At 39.1% G+C, this 21,637-nt stretch overlaps 2 protein-coding genes across 2 annotated transcripts; one reads left to right on the top strand and one right to left on the bottom strand.

Moving 5' to 3' along the window:
* Positions 1–97: 97 nt before the first annotated feature.
* On the top strand, positions 98–12,584 carry LOC121510435 (WD repeat-containing protein 5-like). Its single transcript, XM_041788476.1, has 13 exons — positions 98–451; positions 3,052–3,160; positions 3,687–3,760; positions 3,860–3,949; positions 5,676–5,765; positions 5,849–5,932; positions 6,094–6,149; positions 6,249–6,295; positions 6,799–6,874; positions 8,131–8,164; positions 8,254–8,328; positions 9,212–9,299; positions 11,390–12,584. Exons 1-13 carry the CDS (start codon positions 377–379, stop codon positions 11,488–11,490), a joined length of 999 nt encoding a protein of 332 aa, XP_041644410.1. The 5' UTR covers positions 98–376; the 3' UTR covers positions 11,491–12,584.
* Positions 12,585–14,004: 1,420 nt separating this feature from the next.
* LOC121509450 (inactive phospholipid phosphatase 7-like) lies at positions 14,005–20,824 on the bottom strand. Its single transcript, XM_041786832.1, has 4 exons — positions 20,583–20,824; positions 17,982–18,283; positions 17,682–17,863; positions 14,005–17,592 (listed from the first exon to the last, which is right to left on the bottom strand). Exons 1-4 carry the CDS (start codon positions 20,762–20,764, stop codon positions 17,386–17,388), a joined length of 873 nt encoding a protein of 290 aa, XP_041642766.1. The 5' UTR covers positions 20,765–20,824; the 3' UTR covers positions 14,005–17,385.
* Positions 20,825–21,637: the final 813 nt, after the last annotated feature.

The following is a 21,637-nucleotide window of genomic DNA, read 5'->3' as shown; positions in this document are numbered from 1 at the left end:
CCTGTTTGTAATTATCGGTTTCAGATGTAGTTTGACCTTGCCCCCTTGCCGTATTTCTGTAGCTTTTCTGTCACGCATGCGTAATAGCTTCTTGCTCGCCAGCAGCACATTCTGGCTGTATGGGTAGCTTTGGCTGGCAGGCTAGTCTACGTCTGCAGCAATAACGAACCATTTAGCGTTTTTATATCTAGACCCCAGCACCACCGTTAACACGACATTGGTAAACTAAACAATCTGCGCTTGTTGCAGTGGTTACAGCTAGTGCCGTTAGCATCGGCAGCTAGCTTTAGCTTGGCTCCAGCAGTGAGAAACCAAAACAGAGCTAACAGAAGCTAGCCGGAGCTAACGCTGGCTATCAGGTTGAGAGTTTGACAACATGGCGACAGAGGAAAAGAAACCAGAGACAGAAAACATCAAACAGCCTTCTTCATCATCAGGATCGGGAAGCAAGGTAAGTCTGTCCTACTATCGGTGGCCCAGACACCGAGACAGCTGAATCCTTTGACAAGAGGGGTTTGATTTCTAAAAGCTGAACTCTTCAGTCTAGAGCCTCTTTGACAGCCAAAGGTTGGGCTTTATTTTCTTTCAGGTTTATATATTTAGATATATATCATGGGTTATATTTAGCTTCCTTAAGATTTCCATAATTGTGAATTAATCTGAAGCTAGAGTCAGTCCTGATGAAACTGCTATCATTCTGCATATGTTGGAAAAATGAAGAAATAATCAAAACGTGATTTTACTGGAAATGGTGGAGGATGCACTCAGTCTGTATCGTTAATGTCAAACAGTCTTGTCTAAACACTTGAAGATTGTTTGTTTAGAAAACACCAAATTCATTAATATTTTGGAGTAAACCTGCTATGAGGCAAAACTCAAACTATTTGTCCATTAAATGATCTTTAATATGTAAAATGCTTGCTGTCATTCAAACCGGGAGTGAGGGAAAGTACTGCAAATACGTGAAACTTGGGTATTGTGTATTGACCATAATCTAAAGATGTGTTTTCATCTTAAAACAAAGCAACACATCAATACTAGCAATGCACGGATGTATTGGTTTAACATTGGTTAAAAGGTTTTTAACACACATCAATTACCTGCAAATGATGTGGGCCTGAATCAGTTGCAAAAGTTTTTTTCCTGTTGTGTCTTTCCAATTTAATGTAGGCTTTTTGGCACTGCTGATTTTGAGAAGTTTTGTAACTGGGCAGAATATATGACCTGTTGGACAAACTGATCTGTTTTCATGATCAAAGATGGGAGAATATTTTTTGTGTGTTTTAATGTATTTAGGTTTATTTAATAGCAACATTGCAAATGACAACTTCGGCCGGTTACAAACAACTCATAAGCAACTGATGTTTCTTATAAGAGATCATAGCTACTGTATTGTTTTTTTGGTGGAAAGTCACATGTTCAGAGGGAGCTTATTTTGATTAAACCACTTACATACCCCGTTCATGTATGATGGTAATCTTTCAGTTGCCTCATTTGGTGTGTTTGCTGAATTATAAATGACTGTATCATCAGAGCTGACAACCATCCATAACAACTTTAAGGGAGATCATTCATAAAAAAGGCTAAAAATGTCTAATATTGAGCCCTGGGGTATACCCATTTTATTGTGTTGAGGGCCAGTCCTTTTATGTCAATCTTCACACATTGCTCTCTTGCTTGTAAATAAAAAGACTGCCAATCAAAAGCTTGTGTAGAGAAGTTAAATTTGCATTTTGGAAGTGTTACATCAGAAAAAGTAATGAAAAAAAAAAATTTAACACTGGTATCAGCCATGGGCTAAATTGTTATTTCAAACTGCGCTGATTTTTTTTATATCAGTGCATCGTTTTTTAATACATTGCGAGATTGTAAGCAGATTCACCTATGGTATAAATTAAAAGGCCATTTTCAAATTTTGTTTTCTCTTGTTTTACTGAAAGGTGAATAAATCATCAGGGTTTCTCTGAATAAAATGATCTTTATTTTATTACATACAACACTTCTTCCAACCTTAGAGACAGTATTCTCATGTAGCTACTTTATTTGCAGAAATCTCTGGATGCACAATATTACTGATATTGTATTGGTATTGACATATATAGGCTTAAAATTAGAATTATCTGTATTTTGCAGATATGGACATTTCTACTCATTTTTACAACCAACTGAAATCTGCCTATATCAGCTGTAAATATCAGCTGTACAAATAAATAAGTTGGTCAAGTTTTAGGCTTGACCGACAGACGTATATCCGCTGAAGTCCCTTCTTTTTGTAAGTAGATACTTTATTAATCTCAAAGAATATTTCAAGAATTTTATCGTCATTTATTTTCATTCCTCACACTTTAAAGTCTGTTTTAAGTAGCTTTATTTTAGTAATTTGTTCCTGCAGAGGTGTAAAACCAGAGGAACATTTTTGCAGCAGTCCCTAATTTTTTGTTAGAGCTGTATACTGCCCACTGAATGATTGTCTGTTTTTATAGGCCACTGTTTTTATGTATGCAATATCTACTCACTTCTTGTCCAAGTTTTTATAGTTTTGATGGGGTCAAATTTTTAAAAAGCTACAGATTATATTCAACACTGATATTCAGCACTGAGAATTTAAAATACAATAATGTCTTGATTGCTACTGCGCTTCTATTCAGGTAAATCATTACCTTAAGTGGTATTTTTATTTTGAGATGAACTAGGACTACAAAATACATTAACCTACGGTATCTAAATTTAGTTATTCCTTTATATAAGAGTAGCAAAGGTCTCATTTCCATCATATTTTTCAGTGTTTCAGCATTAGGCCTAATCGGTGTTGACTGGATCTGCAGTTTTCTCATTTTTTTTAAAGAATGAAACGTAACGTTTAACATTTTCATTACAGACGTGGGTGGAAATGTCTTCCTTTATTAATTTGATTTGGATACACTGTATATTGAAAATTTAAAAGAAATCTTGCTCCTGTGATAGGTTTTGACTTTCCTGCAGCTACATTGTTTTAACACCTGTCATCATTGATAAATGTTTAACCTCTCCATCTCTTGGTTGCATTTTCAGTCTAACCCGGCTAAACCAAATTACACAGTCAAGTTCACATTGGCCGGGCACACAAAGGCTGTCTCCTCTGTCAAGTTCAGCCCTAATGGAGAATGGCTTGCCAGTTCCTGTGAGTAGACACACTCTACAAGTTTAAATGCATTATCCTACGTTACCTCCTGTTTGCACAACCTGATCTGTGTCTTATACAAAAGAATCATAAATCTCAGAAAGGTACATAAATTACCAAAAAGTTGTCAAAATCAGAAATCACAAGTAAAGAGGACTGGAAAAGCATTTACCTGGTCCTGCTGGTTGGTTTTATGGGACAGGATACCTAACCAGGTGTCAGTTTCCAAAAAAATCAGATTGAATTTATTAAAACATATAAGCTCAGCAGCAAGAAGGATATAACAACTAACTACATATACAAAGTTTGATGTACACAAACATAAATCTGTTTGATATTCAGGGACACTCTGATGTCTGAAAACTGAAACTTTGGTTGTACACTTCATTAAAAAAGATATAAATTAAAGTTCCTGACAGGTGATAGGTGGTGTATTTTGTTCGTCATTTAAACCCACATCATCAGTCAAAAATGTGCTGATTGACTGCCTTGAGAGAGTAGTAACCATAGTAACGTCTCTGTGTAGCTGCCGACAAGCTGATAAAGATTTGGGGAGCTTTCGACGGAAAGTTTGAGAAATCCATCGTTGGACACAAACTGGTGAGACGCCATAGTTCTCATTCTGCTCTGGTAGTTGTCTGGATTACCTTCTGGTTCTGGTTTTGGTTTTGATCCTTGCTCTGTGTGTGCCATGTTTAGGGGATCTCTGATGTCTCCTGGTCTTCAGACTCTAATCTGTTGGTTTCTGCCTCAGATGACAAAACACTCAAGATCTGGGACAACAACTCGGTAAGAGGGGCACAAGCATGCAAGCTCATTTCTTTGCTAACCGACTTCCCTGATTGGTTATCTGAGTGTTTTACCACAGACCTGGACTCTGGGATTTTTTTCAAAGCTTCTGTGAGCTTGAAAGAGCCATCCTTTAGTTAATATAGGATATCAAGATTTCAATAATTTCAGCAAAATTTCTTTCATTTCTGATGTTTTCATCTTAATCTGGTTCAAATAAAGCCAAAGCAACTTATTATCAGCCTATATACTTTATACTTCTGTGTAGTCAAAGTCTAATTATATATTTTAAAGCAGTTTGTAGTTGTTTCTTTGCAAGGTACCTACGATTGTAAACTTATGTTGCGTTTACTTCAGTCTTAATTCAAATGTTTCACTATGTCAGTATTGTTCAAACTGCAAGAAAAAACTAGTACGATCAAGTATGGCCCCTGTAACGTGTGTGCCAAATTCCTTCTATTTTTAGCACGCTAACGGGCCCAAAGTGGGGGATAAAAATAAAAATAATCATGACAAACCTGACCAATTTGGTCCTCGGGCCCTAAAAACTGCTAAATAAAAACAAATAAAAACAAAACTGGCATTGAACCATTAGCCACTGATTCAAACTAAACAGCAGCCCAGTCACAATTTATAGAAGCACAATTAAGATGCGTGTCTGGCGCTCACACTCATTCATTACTCTGTACTCCCAACAGAGGGAGGTGTCAGTGAACTACAGTGTATTATGGTGCACAGTCAGCACAATAAAAAAAAATCTACGCTACTCACTGTCTGGCTTGTTGTTGATTGCGTCCTTATCACAACAAAATGCAGCAATGTCAGCCAGGGGTCGATAATAATACAGGGGCGCTGGTCTAGCTCAGTTGGTGCATGTCTTCCTCACTTTCACACCCTATATTTCCTGTCTCTCTTGGCTGCCCTATGGAATATAGGCAAAAAGCCCCCCAAAAATATTTAAACAGATAAATAAATAACAGCAGAACTTCATTGACAGCTTCATATTATATTGATTTTATGGTTGCAGAACAATCAAATCTACTTAAAACTTTTAGTTCTATGTTCTGAACAAAATAATTGTATATATTTTCCTGCCACAATTTTTCTTTGTGCATAAAGACCATGTTCTGATGCCATTCATCATTATCTTAATAATCAGTCAAAATTATTTACCTTTCAGATTTCAATAAAATGCCATCAGATATTTTTTGTTTGTGTTTTATATTTAAGCTGTTCGCACTCCTCTCGGTTGTGATTTCCAGTTGATTGCATTAATCTGCTCTCAATGTTCTCCATAAGCTGAGTGCTGCAGCTCCACCTACTGGTAAACAACAATAACAAACTTTCACTTGCTGCTTCAACATTATTATGCTCCTGTACCTCACACTGTATCCCCCATAGGATATAAATTCTCTTCTGAAAACCTCCATCTCAATGAAGAATATCTAAAAACATTGTGTGATTACAGCTGGATTTGTTTCTTTGTTCAAGATGTGATTAAGGGAGTTTTATGACTGGAAAATTATGTTTTGTTTTCCTGTCTTATAAAATGTTCACATTTTTCACATCCACACATTTGTTTGTGGAGTAAATAGAAGACTGACTGCTGGATAATAAGTTGACGAGAGATTATTTACCAACTCAAACCGGTGATTTTAGTGTGAAGTTCATAGTTTGATGTTTTTCGACCTGCTGTCTTATTGTTAATCTCCATCTTTGTCTTCAGGGGAAGTGTCTGAAGACTCTGAAAGGACACAGTAACTATGTCTTCTGCTGCAACTTCAATCCTCAGTCCAACCTGGTGGTGTCAGGATCGGTACGCTGCTTCATCTGATCACAGAGTTTCTGCTGAAATCTGTTTGTTACATAAATCTAACCTGATTCTGTGTGTTTGTGCAGTTTGATGAGAGCGTTCGTATCTGGGACGTGAAGACCGGGAAGTGTCTGAAGACTCTACCAGCTCACTCTGACCCCGTCTCTGCTGTAAGTCCTGACCTCTGACCCTTCTAATGAAGGGCCACTTGACATGACATGTTGCTGACATGTTTATAAACACAACATTTGATTAGCCTGAATATAATTAGCATATTTAGTTGAGACCCGGCTCTGACCTCTGATCTCTTAGCTTGTGTTTGTGTTTCCAGGTTCACTTCAACAGAGACGGCTCTCTCATCGTCTCCAGCAGCTACGATGGTCTCTGGTACGTGTGCACACACTATGAATACAGGTTTACACAAAACAGCGCAGAAATACCTGGATGATGAGAAATGATTGATATTCCCAATGTGTTTATCTGCAGTCGAATCTGGGACACAGCATCAGGACAGTGTCTAAAGACTCTGATTGGTAAGTTATCCCAGTACATACTCTGTTTTAAAGTGCATCATTTATGACAGTTGCATCAGTAATTTCAGGTTAAAGATCTCATCAGCTGCGTAGCTGCAAACATCAGTGCTACTGTACTCAGCGGTGCCCTCATCACTCTTCTACAAAGAACTCAAGCAGTCTTCTGCTGATCTCTTCATTTAAAAAAGAGAACAAAATAAGTTTTCCAAATGTGTATTAATTAGATGTAAATGTTTTTTTCTGCCTTCAGGGGTAATGTTTAAAGACTTGCTACAGCCTGTCTCACACTGTAAAAATTATATAATTATAAAATATGTTTAAATTGTTAGAGGCCCCACATGATGACAGATCCTGAAAGAGTAAACACAACAAGATATTGGGTTTGAAATCCTTGTGGCTATGACGTACTTTCCAGTCAGACTGGGAGAAGTAGAATCACTCCCCTTCAGTCCAGCGTTTGTGATGTATAGATATGTCAATAATCTGTATCTCTGTTTCTTTAGATGATGACAATCCCCCAGTGTCCTTTGTCAAATTCTCTCCGAATGGAAAATACATCCTCGCTGCCACACTGGACAAGTCAGTATCACAGCAGAATAATGAAACCTCTGTAGAGATCATTGTGTTTATGGGTTTAATAAACCAACTTAGTTAATGATTTAATTTTTCTTTGGATTTAGCAGAGCACCGGTTTAACTGGACTCAGTGAGATTAAATCAATGCTTACCCAGTGTCATTCAAGCAACCTGACCTTGTGACCTCCATGTTAACTTGGCTATTCCTCAGCATTATTAACTTCAATTTTAATTTGTTGTCATCTCAAAGATTTTAATAGTCAGATGTCAACTTTGCACAACTTAAGTTTTTGTTTTAATGTAAGAAAGTCTCAGCTAGCCTTAAATTTGGGTAGTTTTAAACTCACAAACACTTATTTGGGGTTCTTTTGATCAGGACATTTTGCAAAAATAATAATATCCTGTAAATAATAACAGTTAAGCTAGGTTTTATTGTAGACTTGAAAGCTGTGTGACAATAACTGTATGCAAACATAGCATAACGGTTTTAGCTAGCCTAATAACAACCAAATTACAACTGAGACAGGGTTATTAAAGTTTTCATAACTTTTAGCTTGCCTCAGGATAGCATCAGTAGCTTAATACTTAACTTACTTACATTAAACTTAATGAATAATAACCATAGCACTTAGCAAGGCTCACTTCAGCCTCATGACAGTTGGTCAGCCAAGTATTTGTTTTAGCCTTTTAAACGTAACTTACTTAGTAGCTAGAAGTAAGTGAGAGCAACGTTACTGGTACATGCAATTTTATTGTTGACTGTAGTTTAGCCTCATTAACTTTGGGTCAGCTGGTTTACTGGTGGACATGGTCGTCTCTCAACTGGAAGGCTAGGTGTTCAATGCCTAGCTGCCTTCGCAAATTCATTTCTACTAAGACGAGAACCTCAACCCCAGTTTGCTCCTGCTGCTGCGTCAGTGGCTTCTGTATTAATCTGAATGAAGGGGATTAGTTAATACTGTTCACTTTACACAGCAGCCTCCACCATCAGTGTGTAAATGGGTATGAATGGGAAAATGTGAACTGTGGTGTAAAAGTACTTGGTTGTCAGATGACTAGAAAAGTGCTATACAGGTTCATGTCACCATTTAAATACTAATACTATTGCTCAAGTGCAATAACCTAAACAATTTAAGACCGAATCTTGCTCAGTTTTTTTAACAGTTCATGGATTGTTTTGTTTTGAATCATTTTGTTTATACCAGCTAATGGCCCCAATGGTGTTTTTTTAGAAAGCTAACAGTCTTCTCTGGTTTACAGCACGTTGAAGCTTTGGGACTACAGCAAAGGAAAGGTACTGCCCATCTGTCTTGCCTGTGTTTATCACTTTGTCTGCCTACCCATCCTCAGCATTATAACCTCTTCCCTTTTTTGTGTTTTCAGTGTTTGAAGACATACACCGGCCATAAAAACGAGAAGTACTGCATCTTTGCCAACTTCTCTGTCACAGGAGGGAAGGTAAGTGTCTGTGTTTATATCTTTGTTGATTTTTTTATTTCCATTCTCTGAGTTTGTTTCTAGTCTTTGGTCTGGTTTGGCTCAGTACAGTTTGATACAGTTTACCCTTATCTTGCTTGCATTTCCACAGCCTCGTTCATAGTGATGGGAATTTTTTTTTTTTTTTAAGAGATCTGGACTATTTATCTTAGTTGAGCAACCAGATTCAGTCTTTAGACTACCAAGCAGCTCTTAATTTTCTACTGTTTTGTCTTTATATCTATTAAACCAAAATGGAAAAAAGAAGCTTGCTGGAGCCGTCTTCAGGAACCAGCATGTTTGCAAAAGATACATTACCATGGCTCAATGCTTGCCATCTTGATTTGTCATTTTGATCCAGGTGCCTCAGATATCGTTTACAGTAGACCACCAACTTCTTTAAAATCGTGTTCATGACACAAGGAGGGAGAAAAGCTGCTTAACTCAGTATAAAACATGGTACATTTCATGCTGTCACACAGGAAGAGAAGATTCTTTTGACCAATCACAGGACTGCAGTGAGGCTTGCTCCACTCTTTGTGGTCAAAAAGGTCCACTTGTTATCCTGTTGGAACAATGTCAAAAAATTAGGACCTAGAGATCAGCTTGACCCTGAAAATCTAAATAATTGTCTACCGTACCGAACCAAACTGAACCAGACTTCTTGGTGGAAAGGCAGCATCAGTTCCTGACAGTGTCCCATGTTTAAGTTTAATTTATGTCATGTTTATAATGTGTGTCTCTTGGCTGGAAAGCCACCAAAACATTTCTCTATACATTTTACTGTGCATAGTCATGCATCTGATCTACCGTGAAACATGTGGGTCAGTGTCAGGTGGTTTTATAAAGTACCTGTGTGTTTCAGTGGATCGTGTCGGGCTCTGAGGACAGTATGGTTTACATCTGGAATCTTCAGACCAAAGAGATTGTTCAGAAACTACAAGGACACACAGGTTTGTCTTTCAACCCACAACTTTTCTCTGTTTCTAGAGCTCTAAGTCTCTGTCTTGTTCTCCTACATCCTGATCTTCTATCCAAGACAGTGTCTTGGTCCAAAAGTCTTTCTTTTTTAGGTCCTTACTTCGTTTACTGATCTTATTTCCTAGTCCCTTACTGCGACTTTGTTTACATGGATTTGAGTATCCCGGTTTTTGACGAGGTTTTTTAGTATCCTGGTTTCTGTTTGTGTACGTATACATTTTCAGAAACCAGGATATTCCAGTATCCTGGTGTTCAGAAACCAAGTTTTGCTACCTGCCATGTATACAATTCCCGTTTTCTGACAGTTGCAGACTAGCTGCAGCAGAGCCTTCTGTCAAGCTGACAGCAGTTTGGTTCCTAAAAGCGCTCCTATTTAGATAAACGGTGAACTGAACCGTTTAATTTTTTGGACAAGAATGAAACGTGGGCGTAGTTTACTGCGGAGACAGAGAGCGACCGCTCACGCTTTGAGTTACTGGGAGTTCAGAGCTCTGTGAGCTGTAGATGGATGGACTGTGCTCTGTAAGCATCATGTTAAGTCTGTCAACAGGTCCCAGACCTGAAATGTAGAAACAATAACTCTTCTGGTGTATTTTCTCAGTAAAAGCTTGATCTTTTCATGCCCACTTTGAGCCACCCATGAGCTTTCATATAATAAAAACATAAAGTATAAATATAGATATAAATAAAATATAATAAGAATAAATATACAAAAACATAAAGTCATCTAAGCCTATTTATCTGAGATCTCTCACTCCTTGCCATCCTCTCAGTCACTTTTCTGCACATGTTACCTGTACTTCAGTAAAGCACACATAATGTAAATAACAACTTTAATAACCTCTGAACAGGTATGACAAACAGCCTGAAAAATTAAGAGCATTTTGTTTATTTTAGTTTTCCTTGCAAAAAACCCCCACACAATTCACAGATGAAGTTTCACTGATTCCTTTGCAGTTAAAGGGGACATACCATGCAAAAATCCTTTTCAAGCTTTTTTTTAACATAAATATGTGTCCTTGGCCTGTCCACAGTCCCCACAAGTACCAGTAAAATCCATTCCCTCACCTCCTGTCTTTGTACACCTTTCAGAAAATGTGTGCTGAAACAAGCCCCTCTCAGATTTTCCCCTCATGATGTCATGTAGGGAGTTAGCACCGCCCCCAGGTTTGGTTGGCCCTCCTCTCCTGATCCTCCTCTCAGCTACATTCATTTAGCCACATCCATTTCCTGAGAGGGGCGTCGATAGGAGTGGAGTCTGACAACTCCGTAACATTTAAAGCTACAGACACAGAAACAGCTCGTTCTGATCAGGGTTGAAACAGAGGGTTTTTTAGACATGCAAAAATCCAATACTGGCGTGTTTTTTCAGCAATAAACTTCACAGACATGTTTTGGGGACCTCTGAGACCAATATAAACTTGTTTTAAAGGGGCAAAATATGCCCCCTTAAGAAACCAGGATACTAGTATTTCTCATGTATACAAGAATATGATTAACCAGGTTTCTCTTTGCACGTTAAAAGAAGAACAAAGAACAGCAGTGAGCTGTTTTCTTTTCAAAAACGACAAAAGTCGAGTACTGACATGTCGATAGTTGCCATGTTTCACGTTATTCCTCAGTAACTCAGTTGTTCTCAGTAGTTATCCCTCATCTTTTTCTGCTTATCATTGTCCTCTAGATTTTATTTTGTAGTTTGTGTTTCCCTCTCTGTGACTTTGTCCCCTTTGTCCTTCCACTTAAACCTTTAGATTCTGGATTTTTTATTCTAGTCCATGAATTTATTTACTGCTCTCTGTTCAAACAGTGATGACAAATCTTGGACCGTCAACCTTTGGACTTTGACTTTAGTATTCTTGTACTTCACCTACTTGTTTTTGGATTTGTTTTTCATCTCCATTTAAAGTTAGATATAAGAAGATTAGGTTAGGACTAGTAGACAGTGTCTCCTAGTCTTCTGTCTTAACTTTTACTTCAGCTCCATGAACCACACGCTGACTTACTGTACCTCAGACATTAAAAACAGGAAGCATACTTATGTTTCTTTGTTCTTTGTCTGCAGACGTAGTGATCTCGACCGCCTGTCATCCAACAGAAAACATCATCGCTTCAGCCGCTTTGGAAAACGACAAAACCATCAAACTGTGGAAGAGTGACTGTTAGACTGAAGGAGAGCAGAGCCTGAACTGTCCTCACCTGCCCTATTTAACTCCACAGATTATTACGGAAGATCCACACAAACAGCTTAATCTCCACTGATGTGAACAAACGCAGAGTCATGAACACACAGTCAGACCAGGGCTCACGCTGTCCCACTATCAGCACTTCCTTTGGAGTTAAAACTCTGTCAGGAACTCAAAGGGACAAAATAACTGACCTTTTCTGAAAGATTTTTGTTGTTTAAAAAAAATATAAACCTTTTTAAGGTTAAAATATTTATGTATTTTGTTAGTTTTTTTGTATAATCCAAACATATTCATTAAAAAGCTACCGAGCTATAATGTTTCAAAGCCACAGAGAAGTAGAAAAAGATGCCAAATCAATGAGTGTGGGATGATTCTGTGTGGTGAATTCAGCTTATATGAATCTGAAGGTTTTGCTATGTTTGTTTACGTACCACACATTTTTGAGAATTTATTTCACTGCAAAACAGAGCTGAAGTCCTTAAACATGACTTAGAGTTGTTTTCTTCAAATAGTAGAACAACTAAAACCAGTTTTGTTTTCAAAATAAATACAAAATGAAAAAGAAATCTTGAGTTGATGAAATGATATACTTTCAAAAAAAAGGAAACCTAAGCCAAAAGAACTCTTTGTTAAAGAGTTTTTACAGACAATAGACAGTTAATCAGAAGCTTAAACTATACTTGATCTCCAAAAAAAGGAGAAAGTAAAGTAAAGGTCTGAGTAAACTGACATTAAAATCAACTTTTATTTAAAACTCTTTTTCACATAGAGATTGGCCATTCAAAATGTGACAGAAAATATAGAATAAAAAGGAATTTTTTTTTTTTTTAATTAAAGGATGTTAAATTTTGGACATACCATCACCCTTTGACCGATCCGTTGCTGTAGTAACTGTGTGTTTATGGCTCTCTGTCCCAGGATCATTTGATCAAACATAAAGCAGCAATTCTTCATCAAATCGTCATCCCACTGCTTGTACTGCTCCCTCAGACTACAATCAGCTTAACGAGATAAAAAAGAATAATGTTGAGAAGGATTTTTTCAGTTATTTGTAAATAAAGATTTTTGACTATGAGCCATCTTAATGTGTGTAAATGTGTGAGGATGTGACTTTATTTAAAGAGCAGACTTTGAGATTGTCTCCTAAATGACAGACATTTGAAGAAGATCCTCTACATCAGCCTTTCCTGAACGTCAGTGGCCAAATTTGAGACCTGAAAATCATCTGGGGCCCACCAAAACCCTTGTACAACCGTTTAATGAGACTCAAATATGTACCTTTTATTATCCTATTTTTGTTTCATAAACGGGAATTCAATGCAAAGGCTTTGCTTTAAGATACATTAACATTGCTAGGAAAGTCTTTGTGAGGTCACAAAGTACCATTAATAGCCACTGCAATTTATTTTGTTTTAATCAGGCATCTGCAAAGTCATTTAAATTTTATTTTGTGATGTTCATTACTGTAAATGTACATGTACCCGGCAAACTTCCCAAGAGGCATAAATGTCTCAGAAGGCACTGATAAATTCATAAAAATCAGGAAGTGAGCAGCATGGTAGATGGTTGTCTTGGGGTTCATCATCAAAAAGAGCTGCGAGGTGTGTTGATGCATCTGGATTTCCCATGTTTCTTTTGTCTTGAAGTACTTCTTCACTGCAAGCTACTCACAGCTTTTAAATGTTTCAGGAAGCAGATGTTTGAACTGAATGAGTAAAAAGACTTAAGATGGATCAGTGAAGACAAATGACAAAATGTTTTATTCATTTTAACAAAACAGGTCCAAAGTTTAAAATTTGTTCTACTCAGACAGCTGGGATTGGCTCCAGCCTCCCTACAGCCTAAATAGTAACAGTGCCTATAAAAAGTATTCAGCCCCTTGGATGTTATACCCTTTCATTTATTTTATATGTCAGTTATGGTCAATATAAGTTGCCTTTTTTACAAAAAAAAAACATAGTTAATTACATCATTAAAATTATGTAATTAAAATGTGTGTATAATCAAATGTGTGACTGCATAAATATTTGCCCCCTTCAAGTCTGTGTTTAGTAGATCACCTTTGACTGCAATCACAGCACTGAGTCTGTGTGGATAGGTCTCATCAGGCTTGCACATCTGGACACTGCAATTTTACTCCATTCTTCTTTGCAAAACTGCTCAAGCTCATGTTGCACAGGGATCAGGCATGACCAGCCCTTTCACACCCAGCCACAAATTCTCTTAACGGGCTGAGGTCTGGGCTTTGACTCGGTCACTCCAGAACTTTCAGCCTGTTGTCTTTAAACCATTTCTGTGTAGCTTTTGTTGTATGCTTTGGGCCATAGTCTTGCTGGAAAATAAATCTTAGTAGTTTTCTTGTAGACTGAATAAGATCATCCTCCAGGATTTTCCTACATTTTACATTTATTTTACTCTAGCTTTATGAGCCTTCCAGGGCAGGCTGCTGAGAAGCATCCCCTCAGCATGATGCTGCCACTAACATGCTTCACAGAGGATGGTGATGTGCAGTGTTTGCTGTTGGCCAAACATAGCGTCTTGTCTGATGGCCAAAAAGCACTATTTTGGTCTCATCAGACCGAAGAACTTTCTTCCACTTGACCATGGGGTCTTCCATGATTTTTGGTGCACTATAGTGCAGATTTAATGAGTTTTCTTCAACAGGGGCTTTCTCTTTGTCACTCTAACAGTCTCAGCTGCTGAAGCTTGTAACTCCTTCAGAGTAGTCATGGGGGTCTTGGTAGCCTCTCTCCTAGTCTCCTTCTTGTCAGCCACTCAGTGTATGAGAATGGCTAAAATGTTTCTACATATTGATTGAGGTGTACAAACACCTCAAGTAAGCAATAATCAAGAGAAATGGGAGGAACCTGAGCTAAATTTCAAGTGTTGTTGCAAAGGGTCTGAATACTCTGTTTACTCTGGTTTCATTTTGTCATTACAGAACAGAGTGTAGATTAATGCGAGAAAAAAAGAGTTTAAACGATTGCAGCATCAGGTTTCAACATAACAAAACTGAAAAAAGTGAATGGGGTCTGAATACTTTCTAAATGCACTGTATGTCTACTAAGAGCTTTTGTACATCAAAGATTTTTCCCCCTTTTTTCACAGGCACACATCAAAAACCCACTGCTCCACAACCCACTTCGGGGTCCCAAGTCCCACCGGTTGAGAACCCCTGTGTTACAGCACCTGTTGGGTTACGCTTTATTTTGGTTAAATAAATGAGCTTATCAATCCTATCAGTCCTTTGTCAAGAGCACATTGTTGTAAATTGACAAACAAAAACTACGAACACAGAGTCTGAGAGTTATTGTGCACTTGGCTTTTTGTAGCTGCTCAGAGAGAAAGCTTTAAAACCCTGAGACACAACAGCTGCACACAGAAACACACACAGTTCCTTTTTTTTAAACCAATCCCTTGGCAAAACACCCAAAAATGTCCCAAAGGTTCCACTATGCGACAGGTCTGTAAACCACCATTTGAGTCCTGACCACACAAATACAAAATGTAGCTGACGCTGTCAGAGCTAATGAACGAATACAGGTAGGCTAACAGGCAACTGTTACAGCTTTAGGGTAACTGTTAAAGCCACATGCTAACTTACACCACAGTAAACGAGGGAATACAGCAGTCAGCTAAGTGTTTGCTAACTGTTAAAAGTTGAGAACTATCATATTTTTTTTAATATTTGCAGTCAGCCAACTTATAGGTTTAAGCTAACTGTTTGAGATGTTAGCTAACTGTTACATGAAGGCAAGGTTAACGACGGCTAAGGGTAAAGCTTCTGACAGTTAAATATTTCAGCAATGAGCTGTTCTAACGAACCGTTAAAACAAAAACTGAAATATTGCACCAGTCAGAGCACCAATAGCCATACTTGCCAATGCAGAGGTTTTAAAACACATGAGGTTTGGGGTAGTAGTATTTCTTGGCGTGGGATCATCAGGGTCTAGGTAATCAACGGCCTCATCAGTCTGCTCAGTTTTAGCTACAGATGAGGACAAAATTATTAGCTCCCTATGAAAATCTCCCTGTTTTCAAAGTATTTCCTGAGTGATTTTGAACCAAGCAACGAATTTTACTCTAGTTTAATTTTTGATGCTTATATTATTTTAATTTGCAACAGAAGAAAATATTTTACAAAACTAAAAATTACCAGGGTCTAATTTATTAGCCCCCTTTAGAACTGACCTTTTTGAGCCACAGTGGAAGCTGCTGTTGTGTTATGATGTGCTTAAACTTTCTAGTGCTCAGCTTATCAAATCAAGTCAAAGTGAGGGTTATCTTCCAGTTTAAATTAATATAAAAACTTCAGTAAGGGTCTGAGCTGTCACTGAGAAAGCACCATGGCAAAAACAAAAGAAATCAGTTCAGCCCTGAGGAAAAAAATGTTGACTCTATCAAAGCCGGAAAATGACAGACAAAATTATCATAGCATTTCCAAGTGCCAAGAACTGGCGTGAGAAGTATCATCATGAAATCTAAAGAGGACCACACAAAACAAATCAAGCCTGGCAGAGGAAGGAAGAGAAAGATTAAAAATACTCTGGAAAGAAAACTAGTAAGAGATATGTCTAAAGACCCCAGAACAACTGCCAAGACACTAGTGAAGGACTTAGCCAAGTCAGGAATTGTATTCTCAAAGAAGACCATCACTAGAGCCGTGCACAGGAATGGACCAAGAAAAACCCCACCTCTGCAGAGGAGACACCTTCAAGCCAGACTGAAATATACTAAGGACAACCTGGAGAAATATTATGCAGACTGGAATTGTGTCCTTTGGTCAGATGAGACCAAATCAGAACTCTTTTGCCAAAGATACGTTGCTTATGTTTAGAGAAAGAAGGTAGAGGCCTATCCCCAAAGAACACCATTACCACAGCTAAACACAGCAGTGGGAGTATTTTGTTGTGGGGGTGCTTCGGTGCATCTGGAACTGGAAACCTTGTCCAGGTGGAAGGAACCATGAAGAAAGAAGGATATGTGGGGATTCTGAATGAAACTTGAAGCAGTCAGCAACAAAACTGGGTCTGGATCGTCGCTTTTTCTTCCAACATGGCAAACACCCAAAAAAATATGTCACTCCTGATAAAGAACTACCTCCAGAAGACCAAAGTGAACGTTATTGACAGGCCTGCACAAAGCCCTGACTTGAATCCCATTGAAAATCTGTGGGGTGAACTGAAGACCAAGATCGATGCTAGAAGACCATCAGATCTGGAGGAGCTTGAGCGACTGGCCAAAGAAGACTGGCCTGGGATTCCTCAAGAGACGTGTCTCTGAGGGACTGATAATTTTGACCTTGGCAGTTTTAGATTTTGTGAAATAATTTTGTTTCTGTGTGCAAAGTAAAACAATGTAAGCATCCAAAATAAAAAGGGATGTTTGTAAGAGCTTTGGTTAAAAAAATCCTTGCTCTGTTTAACAGCACTTTGGAAATAATTGGGAAGAAAATGGCATTTTCATAGGGGGGGCTAATAATTTTGTCCTCATCTATAACTGTTAATGCATTAAGCTCACTATTGAAGCCTAGTTGGTAACTGATCAACATTCATCCATTCAGGTATCAGAAAAAAATCCAAGCAGCGGTATGCAGAAAACTCTTAAGCAATGCTACAAAGTAAAGAAGTTTTTGGTGTTTAAAAAAAATCAAGCCGGACCAGATAAACTCAGTCCAAACTGGTCTTAGCAAAAAGTATCCAGCATTTGTAGCTAGAGTGGAACTTCAAATCCACTCAGATTAGTCCAAATTCATTTAAAAAAAACTACAATTTAAACCAGTTTAAAAAATTCTGTCCCATGTGCCACACACAAGCACATCAAGTGAAGATCATAGTTCAGACGCACCAGTCTTGAACCAGTTCAAACCAGTTCATAGTAGTGGAGTCCAGCGCAGAGTGCCTATGGAGATGATGGTCTGGCAGGTGGCAGAGTCCAACCAAACAGACTCCACCAGGTTAAAGTGCAGGAAGCCAAGAGCGAATCCACAACCAACATCTGACAGGTGATGTTTACCCAGAAGCACTCGGGACACACCCACTAGGAAGGCCCACAGATAGAGCAGGATCCTGAGGGGCACCTGGGAGACAATAGCACATTATTAATTGTTTCCTTCAAAAGCCTGAACACCATCAAAATTATCAATTTAAAAAAAAGATCCCAACTGACCGCCAGCACCAGGTGGTTGAGCAGGAACTTGGACACCATGATGGCTCGGCTGGCGTGGGCAGCTGGGAAAGAATATAAGTCCATGGCAATGTAGTCCAAAAACCCTGGTGGGAAATCCCATGGTCCTTTACGTTTGACCAGCTTCTGCATCCCGGCAACCGTCATCAGATCCAAGATCAGAGCTTTAGGAAGAGAGAAAGCTGACAGTTCACATCATATCTACTTCCTGTCTGGCTGAACAACGGTTCCTTCATATTAAGAACATTCTCACATTACCACCTGTCATGTTCAGTTTCTCACCCAGCAGCAGGTTGACAAGGACTTCCTGTCCAGCCAATGTGTTGCTCTTCCACAGACAGATCAGAGTCCCAATGACCCAGGGGAGGGCATGTCCAGTGAAGGCCAGCAGTGTCACCATGGAGCGCAGTGGGGCCCCAGAGCCATGGGACCTTGCACACATGCCCATACGCTTTGACAGGCTGATGTCGATTGCGAGTAGAGAGTTTATGGCGATGCCTCGGAACGAAGGATTGAGCTGCATACAGTCCTCCTTCACCACCCCATCAGCTGCTGAGCCCCCCTCTGAGGAATCCCTTGATCCCCTGAGGACAGAGAAAGAACAAATGTCCAAACATGACAAAAAGGACTGTCCATGTAGAAATGAAGTTTTTGTTAAAAACAGAGATTAGTTTTTCCATCAGACTCAACTTGAACGCAGGAGTTGTTTGCCTTTTGACTTCAGCTGTAATTTCTTGTGTTTTATAAATATTGTGTTTGAGCCAAACATACAGTTAAAAACACAAACACACTGATCAAGGACAAAGTATATCAGCAGCCCCTGTTTCTGCTGGGAATAAATACTGACTTTGTTAGGAGAGTCTGCTGTGTTCTGGTTTCAATATAAAAAGCATCTTACCCTTACAAATCTACATCCTTTCTGAAGTGTTATCATACTCTGACCAAACATAGTCTTTCCATCAGAAAAAAAAGAACTTTAAGGGTTTTATGATTGTTTGGTTGCTTTAAAGGATCAAGTTGTACAGTGGCAAGAAAAAGAACGTGAACCCTTTAAAATGATCTAGTTTTCAGCATTACTTGGGCCTCAAATGTGATCTGATCTGCATCAAAGTGTAGATGAACACAATGTGCTTAACCTAATACCCCACAAATAACGTAATATTTAAAGCCTTTATTGAACACAGCCGTTAAACATTCATAGTGCTGCTGGGAAAGTAAGTGAACCCTGATTTAATAACTGGATGAACCTCCTTTGGCAGCAATAACCTCAACCAAGCATTTCTGGTAGCTGCTGATCAGACCTGCACAACTTTCAGGAGGAGTTTTGGACCAGGATTGCTTCCATAGTCCTTGGCTGTCTGGTGTGAACGGCACTCTTGAGGTCATTTCAGGATCTCTATTGGATTAAAGTCTAGGCCACTCCAAAAGGTGATTTTCTTTTTGTGAAACCATACTGTAGTAGATTTGCTTCCATGTTTAGGGTCATCCTGCTGCATCTCCCAACTTCTTCTGAGCTTCAGCTGGCAGACAGCCACCCTGACATCCTGTAGGATACCTTGATAAACTTGGGAATTCATTTCCCCCTCAGTGATGGCCCTTTTTACGCCATACACGCAATTCAACCTGATTTTCATCAGTCCACATCAGTATCAAGATGCTCCTTGGCAAAACTTCAGACGTGCATTGATGTTTTTTTTTTGTTTTGGAAAGCTGCGGCTTCCTCTGTGGTGTCATGCCATGGACACGATGCCTGTTCAATCTTTAGCGCATGTTAGACTCATGAACAGAGATGTTGACTTGTTCCAGTAATTCCTTTAAGCCTTTAGCTGTTACTCTGGGGTTCTTTTTCACTTCTCTGAGCATTCTGTGTTGCACCCTTAGAGTCTACCTGGCTTGGCGTCCACTCCTAGGGAGAGTAGCCATGGTATTGTACTATACTGGTATTTGTGGACAGTTTGTGGTGATACCTTAAGTCTTTGAGATGACTTTCTAACCTCTTCCAGTCTTATTTAATTCAACAGTTCTTGATCCAAAGTCTTCTTAGATCCTTTTTTGCGAGGCATGGTTCACACCAGACAGATGTGTCTTGTGACGGGAAAACTAAAAAGGTTTGATTGTATTTATTAGTCATAATAGCTCTACACCTGGCTCAAATCTTGTTTCAATGATTGGACTTCAGGCGTGCTAACACCTGACTCCAATTTGCTCTTTTGGAGTCAATAGTCCAGGGATTCACTAACCTTTTACAAAAGCACTATCAATGTTCAATGGTTGGGTCCAATAAGGACTTTAAATATTATAATTTTTGTGCGGTATTAGGTTAAGCACATTGTGTTTGTCTATACTTGGGACTTCCATGCAGATCAGATCTCATTTGATGACCAATTAAAGCAGAAAAATAGATAATTTCAAAGGGTTTACATACTTTTTCTTGCCACTGTAGCCATTTCAACCAATTCTGCAGTGCCTGCTAAAATATTTCATTTGGGCAACGACAAAACTTTCTAAACCTATTTATTGTTTAGGTTTCCCTTAATTTTCTATCCATTAACAGCAGATAAACTACAATAACCAGTGTTTGAAAGCCTGCATTCACCTGTTTTGTCTAGATGATAGATACCATGATATCTCCATAAAAAGCTTTAAAAAAGGTTATAATAACTATTGAATACAGTAGAAGTGTATTACTTAAAGTGTAAAGATGTGTACTTTCTGATTAAAAAGCAGACAAAAGTTAAGTACCTTGTGAGAATAAGTTTGCAGGACTATCAGTGTGAATGAAAGCATAAAACTCTGGGTTTGTGTTGAGGATCAGATCCAGAATTAGTGTTAGGACTCTAAATGTGAGCTGTGATTTCAGTGGGTCATGCCTCTGGGTCTTACCTCACCCCCGGTTCCTCCTGCTGACTCTGCTGTCTGAACACCGCTCTCCTCGGACCCCCGCTCCCTCGCCCCTCCCCAGGCCCCTGATCCCTGCGGATCTGCTGGTTCAGGGACAGAAACTCGGGCCGGTTCAGGACATTGTTCCGGTCTCTGGTCCGGCTCCGAGCCTGACTCCCAGGCATGGCGGCAGACGGTCCAGAAGTGTTGGAGGTGCGACGGCGTGCAGCACTTACTGCAGGACTGTGACGGATCAGGTCTGAGGCTCTGAGGGACTCTGCTATAAATAGACCAGCTGGCCTTCTTCTTCTGCTGTCAGCTGTTCAGAGAGAGAGAGAGGCTGGAAAAACACTGTTCACACACAGACACACACTTTACAATACAGGCCAACAGACCATGCTGTCAGGTTAAAGGAACACTCCTCCAGTTTCACATGTCAGAGGTCAGTGCACGAGTCAGAGTCATACTGTGCTCAGACCACGTCGAGATTATTGTTGCCACAGACCTACAACCAAGGAAAAGAGTCATGTCACTTCTCTCCTTTGGGATCGATTCCTTTAACCACAGAGAAGGATCAGCATGACAGTTCAGGAAACCTCAACTCATAGATTCCCATTGATTAGACAAAGAGGATCCAACTTGTTTGTCATCACAGGTGTCTTCAAATTTGTAAGCAGTGTGTCTGTTTAAAGGGTAAAAAGTAGTAGTAGTAGTGGCCGTGCTGTGCTGTTTGGTATCATGGTGTGTAACACATTGAACATGGACCACAGAAAGCTAAGGAGAGAGTTGTCCCAGGAGATTGGACAGAAAGCTATAGACAAGCATGTTAAAGGTAAAGGCAGTAAGACCATATCCAAGCAGCTTGATGTTCATGTGACTACAGTTGTACATATTTTTCAGAAGTTTAATGTCGAAGGGACTGCAACCAACCTCTCTGGACGTGGCCGCAAGAAGAAAATTGATGACAAATTAAAGAGACGGATAATACGAATGGTAACCAAAGAGCCCAGAACAACTTCCAAAGAAATTAGAGCTGGAGCTTTCTGACAAGTCACATC

Source organism: Cheilinus undulatus, linkage group 5 (assembly GCF_018320785.1).
Source record: "Cheilinus undulatus linkage group 5, ASM1832078v1, whole genome shotgun sequence".
Lineage (NCBI taxonomy): Eukaryota > Metazoa > Chordata > Actinopteri > Labriformes > Labridae > Cheilinus > Cheilinus undulatus.
The sequence above is the reverse complement of the archived record's forward strand: the minus strand, read 5'-3'. Positions and strand labels throughout refer to the sequence as shown.

What these genes read in the sequence shown, in the direction of transcription:
- LOC121510435 (XM_041788476.1), top strand. Translation starts at nt 377, where the DNA reads ATGGCGACAGAGGAAAAGAAACCAGAGACAGAAAACATCAAACAGCCT. An exon ending in ACCTGGTGGTGTCAGGATCG is followed by an intron (nt 5,766 to 5,848) that starts GTACGCTGCTTC and finishes GTGTTTGTGCAG; the next exon opens with TTTGATGAGAGCGTTCGTAT. An exon ending in CTCGCTGCCACACTGGACAA is followed by an intron (nt 6,875 to 8,130) that starts GTCAGTATCACA and finishes TCTGGTTTACAG; the next exon opens with CACGTTGAAGCTTTGGGACT.
- LOC121509450 (XM_041786832.1), bottom strand. Translation starts at nt 20,764, where the DNA reads ATGCCTGGGAGTCAGGCTCGGAGCCGGACCAGAGACCGGAACAATGTC. An exon ending in CCTTGTCAACCTGCTGCTGG is followed by an intron (nt 17,864 to 17,981) that starts GTGAGAAACTGA and finishes CTCTTCCTAAAG; the next exon opens with CTCTGATCTTGGATCTGATG. An exon ending in TCAACCACCTGGTGCTGGCG is followed by an intron (nt 17,593 to 17,681) that starts GTCAGTTGGGAT and finishes ATTGTCTCCCAG; the next exon opens with GTGCCCCTCAGGATCCTGCT.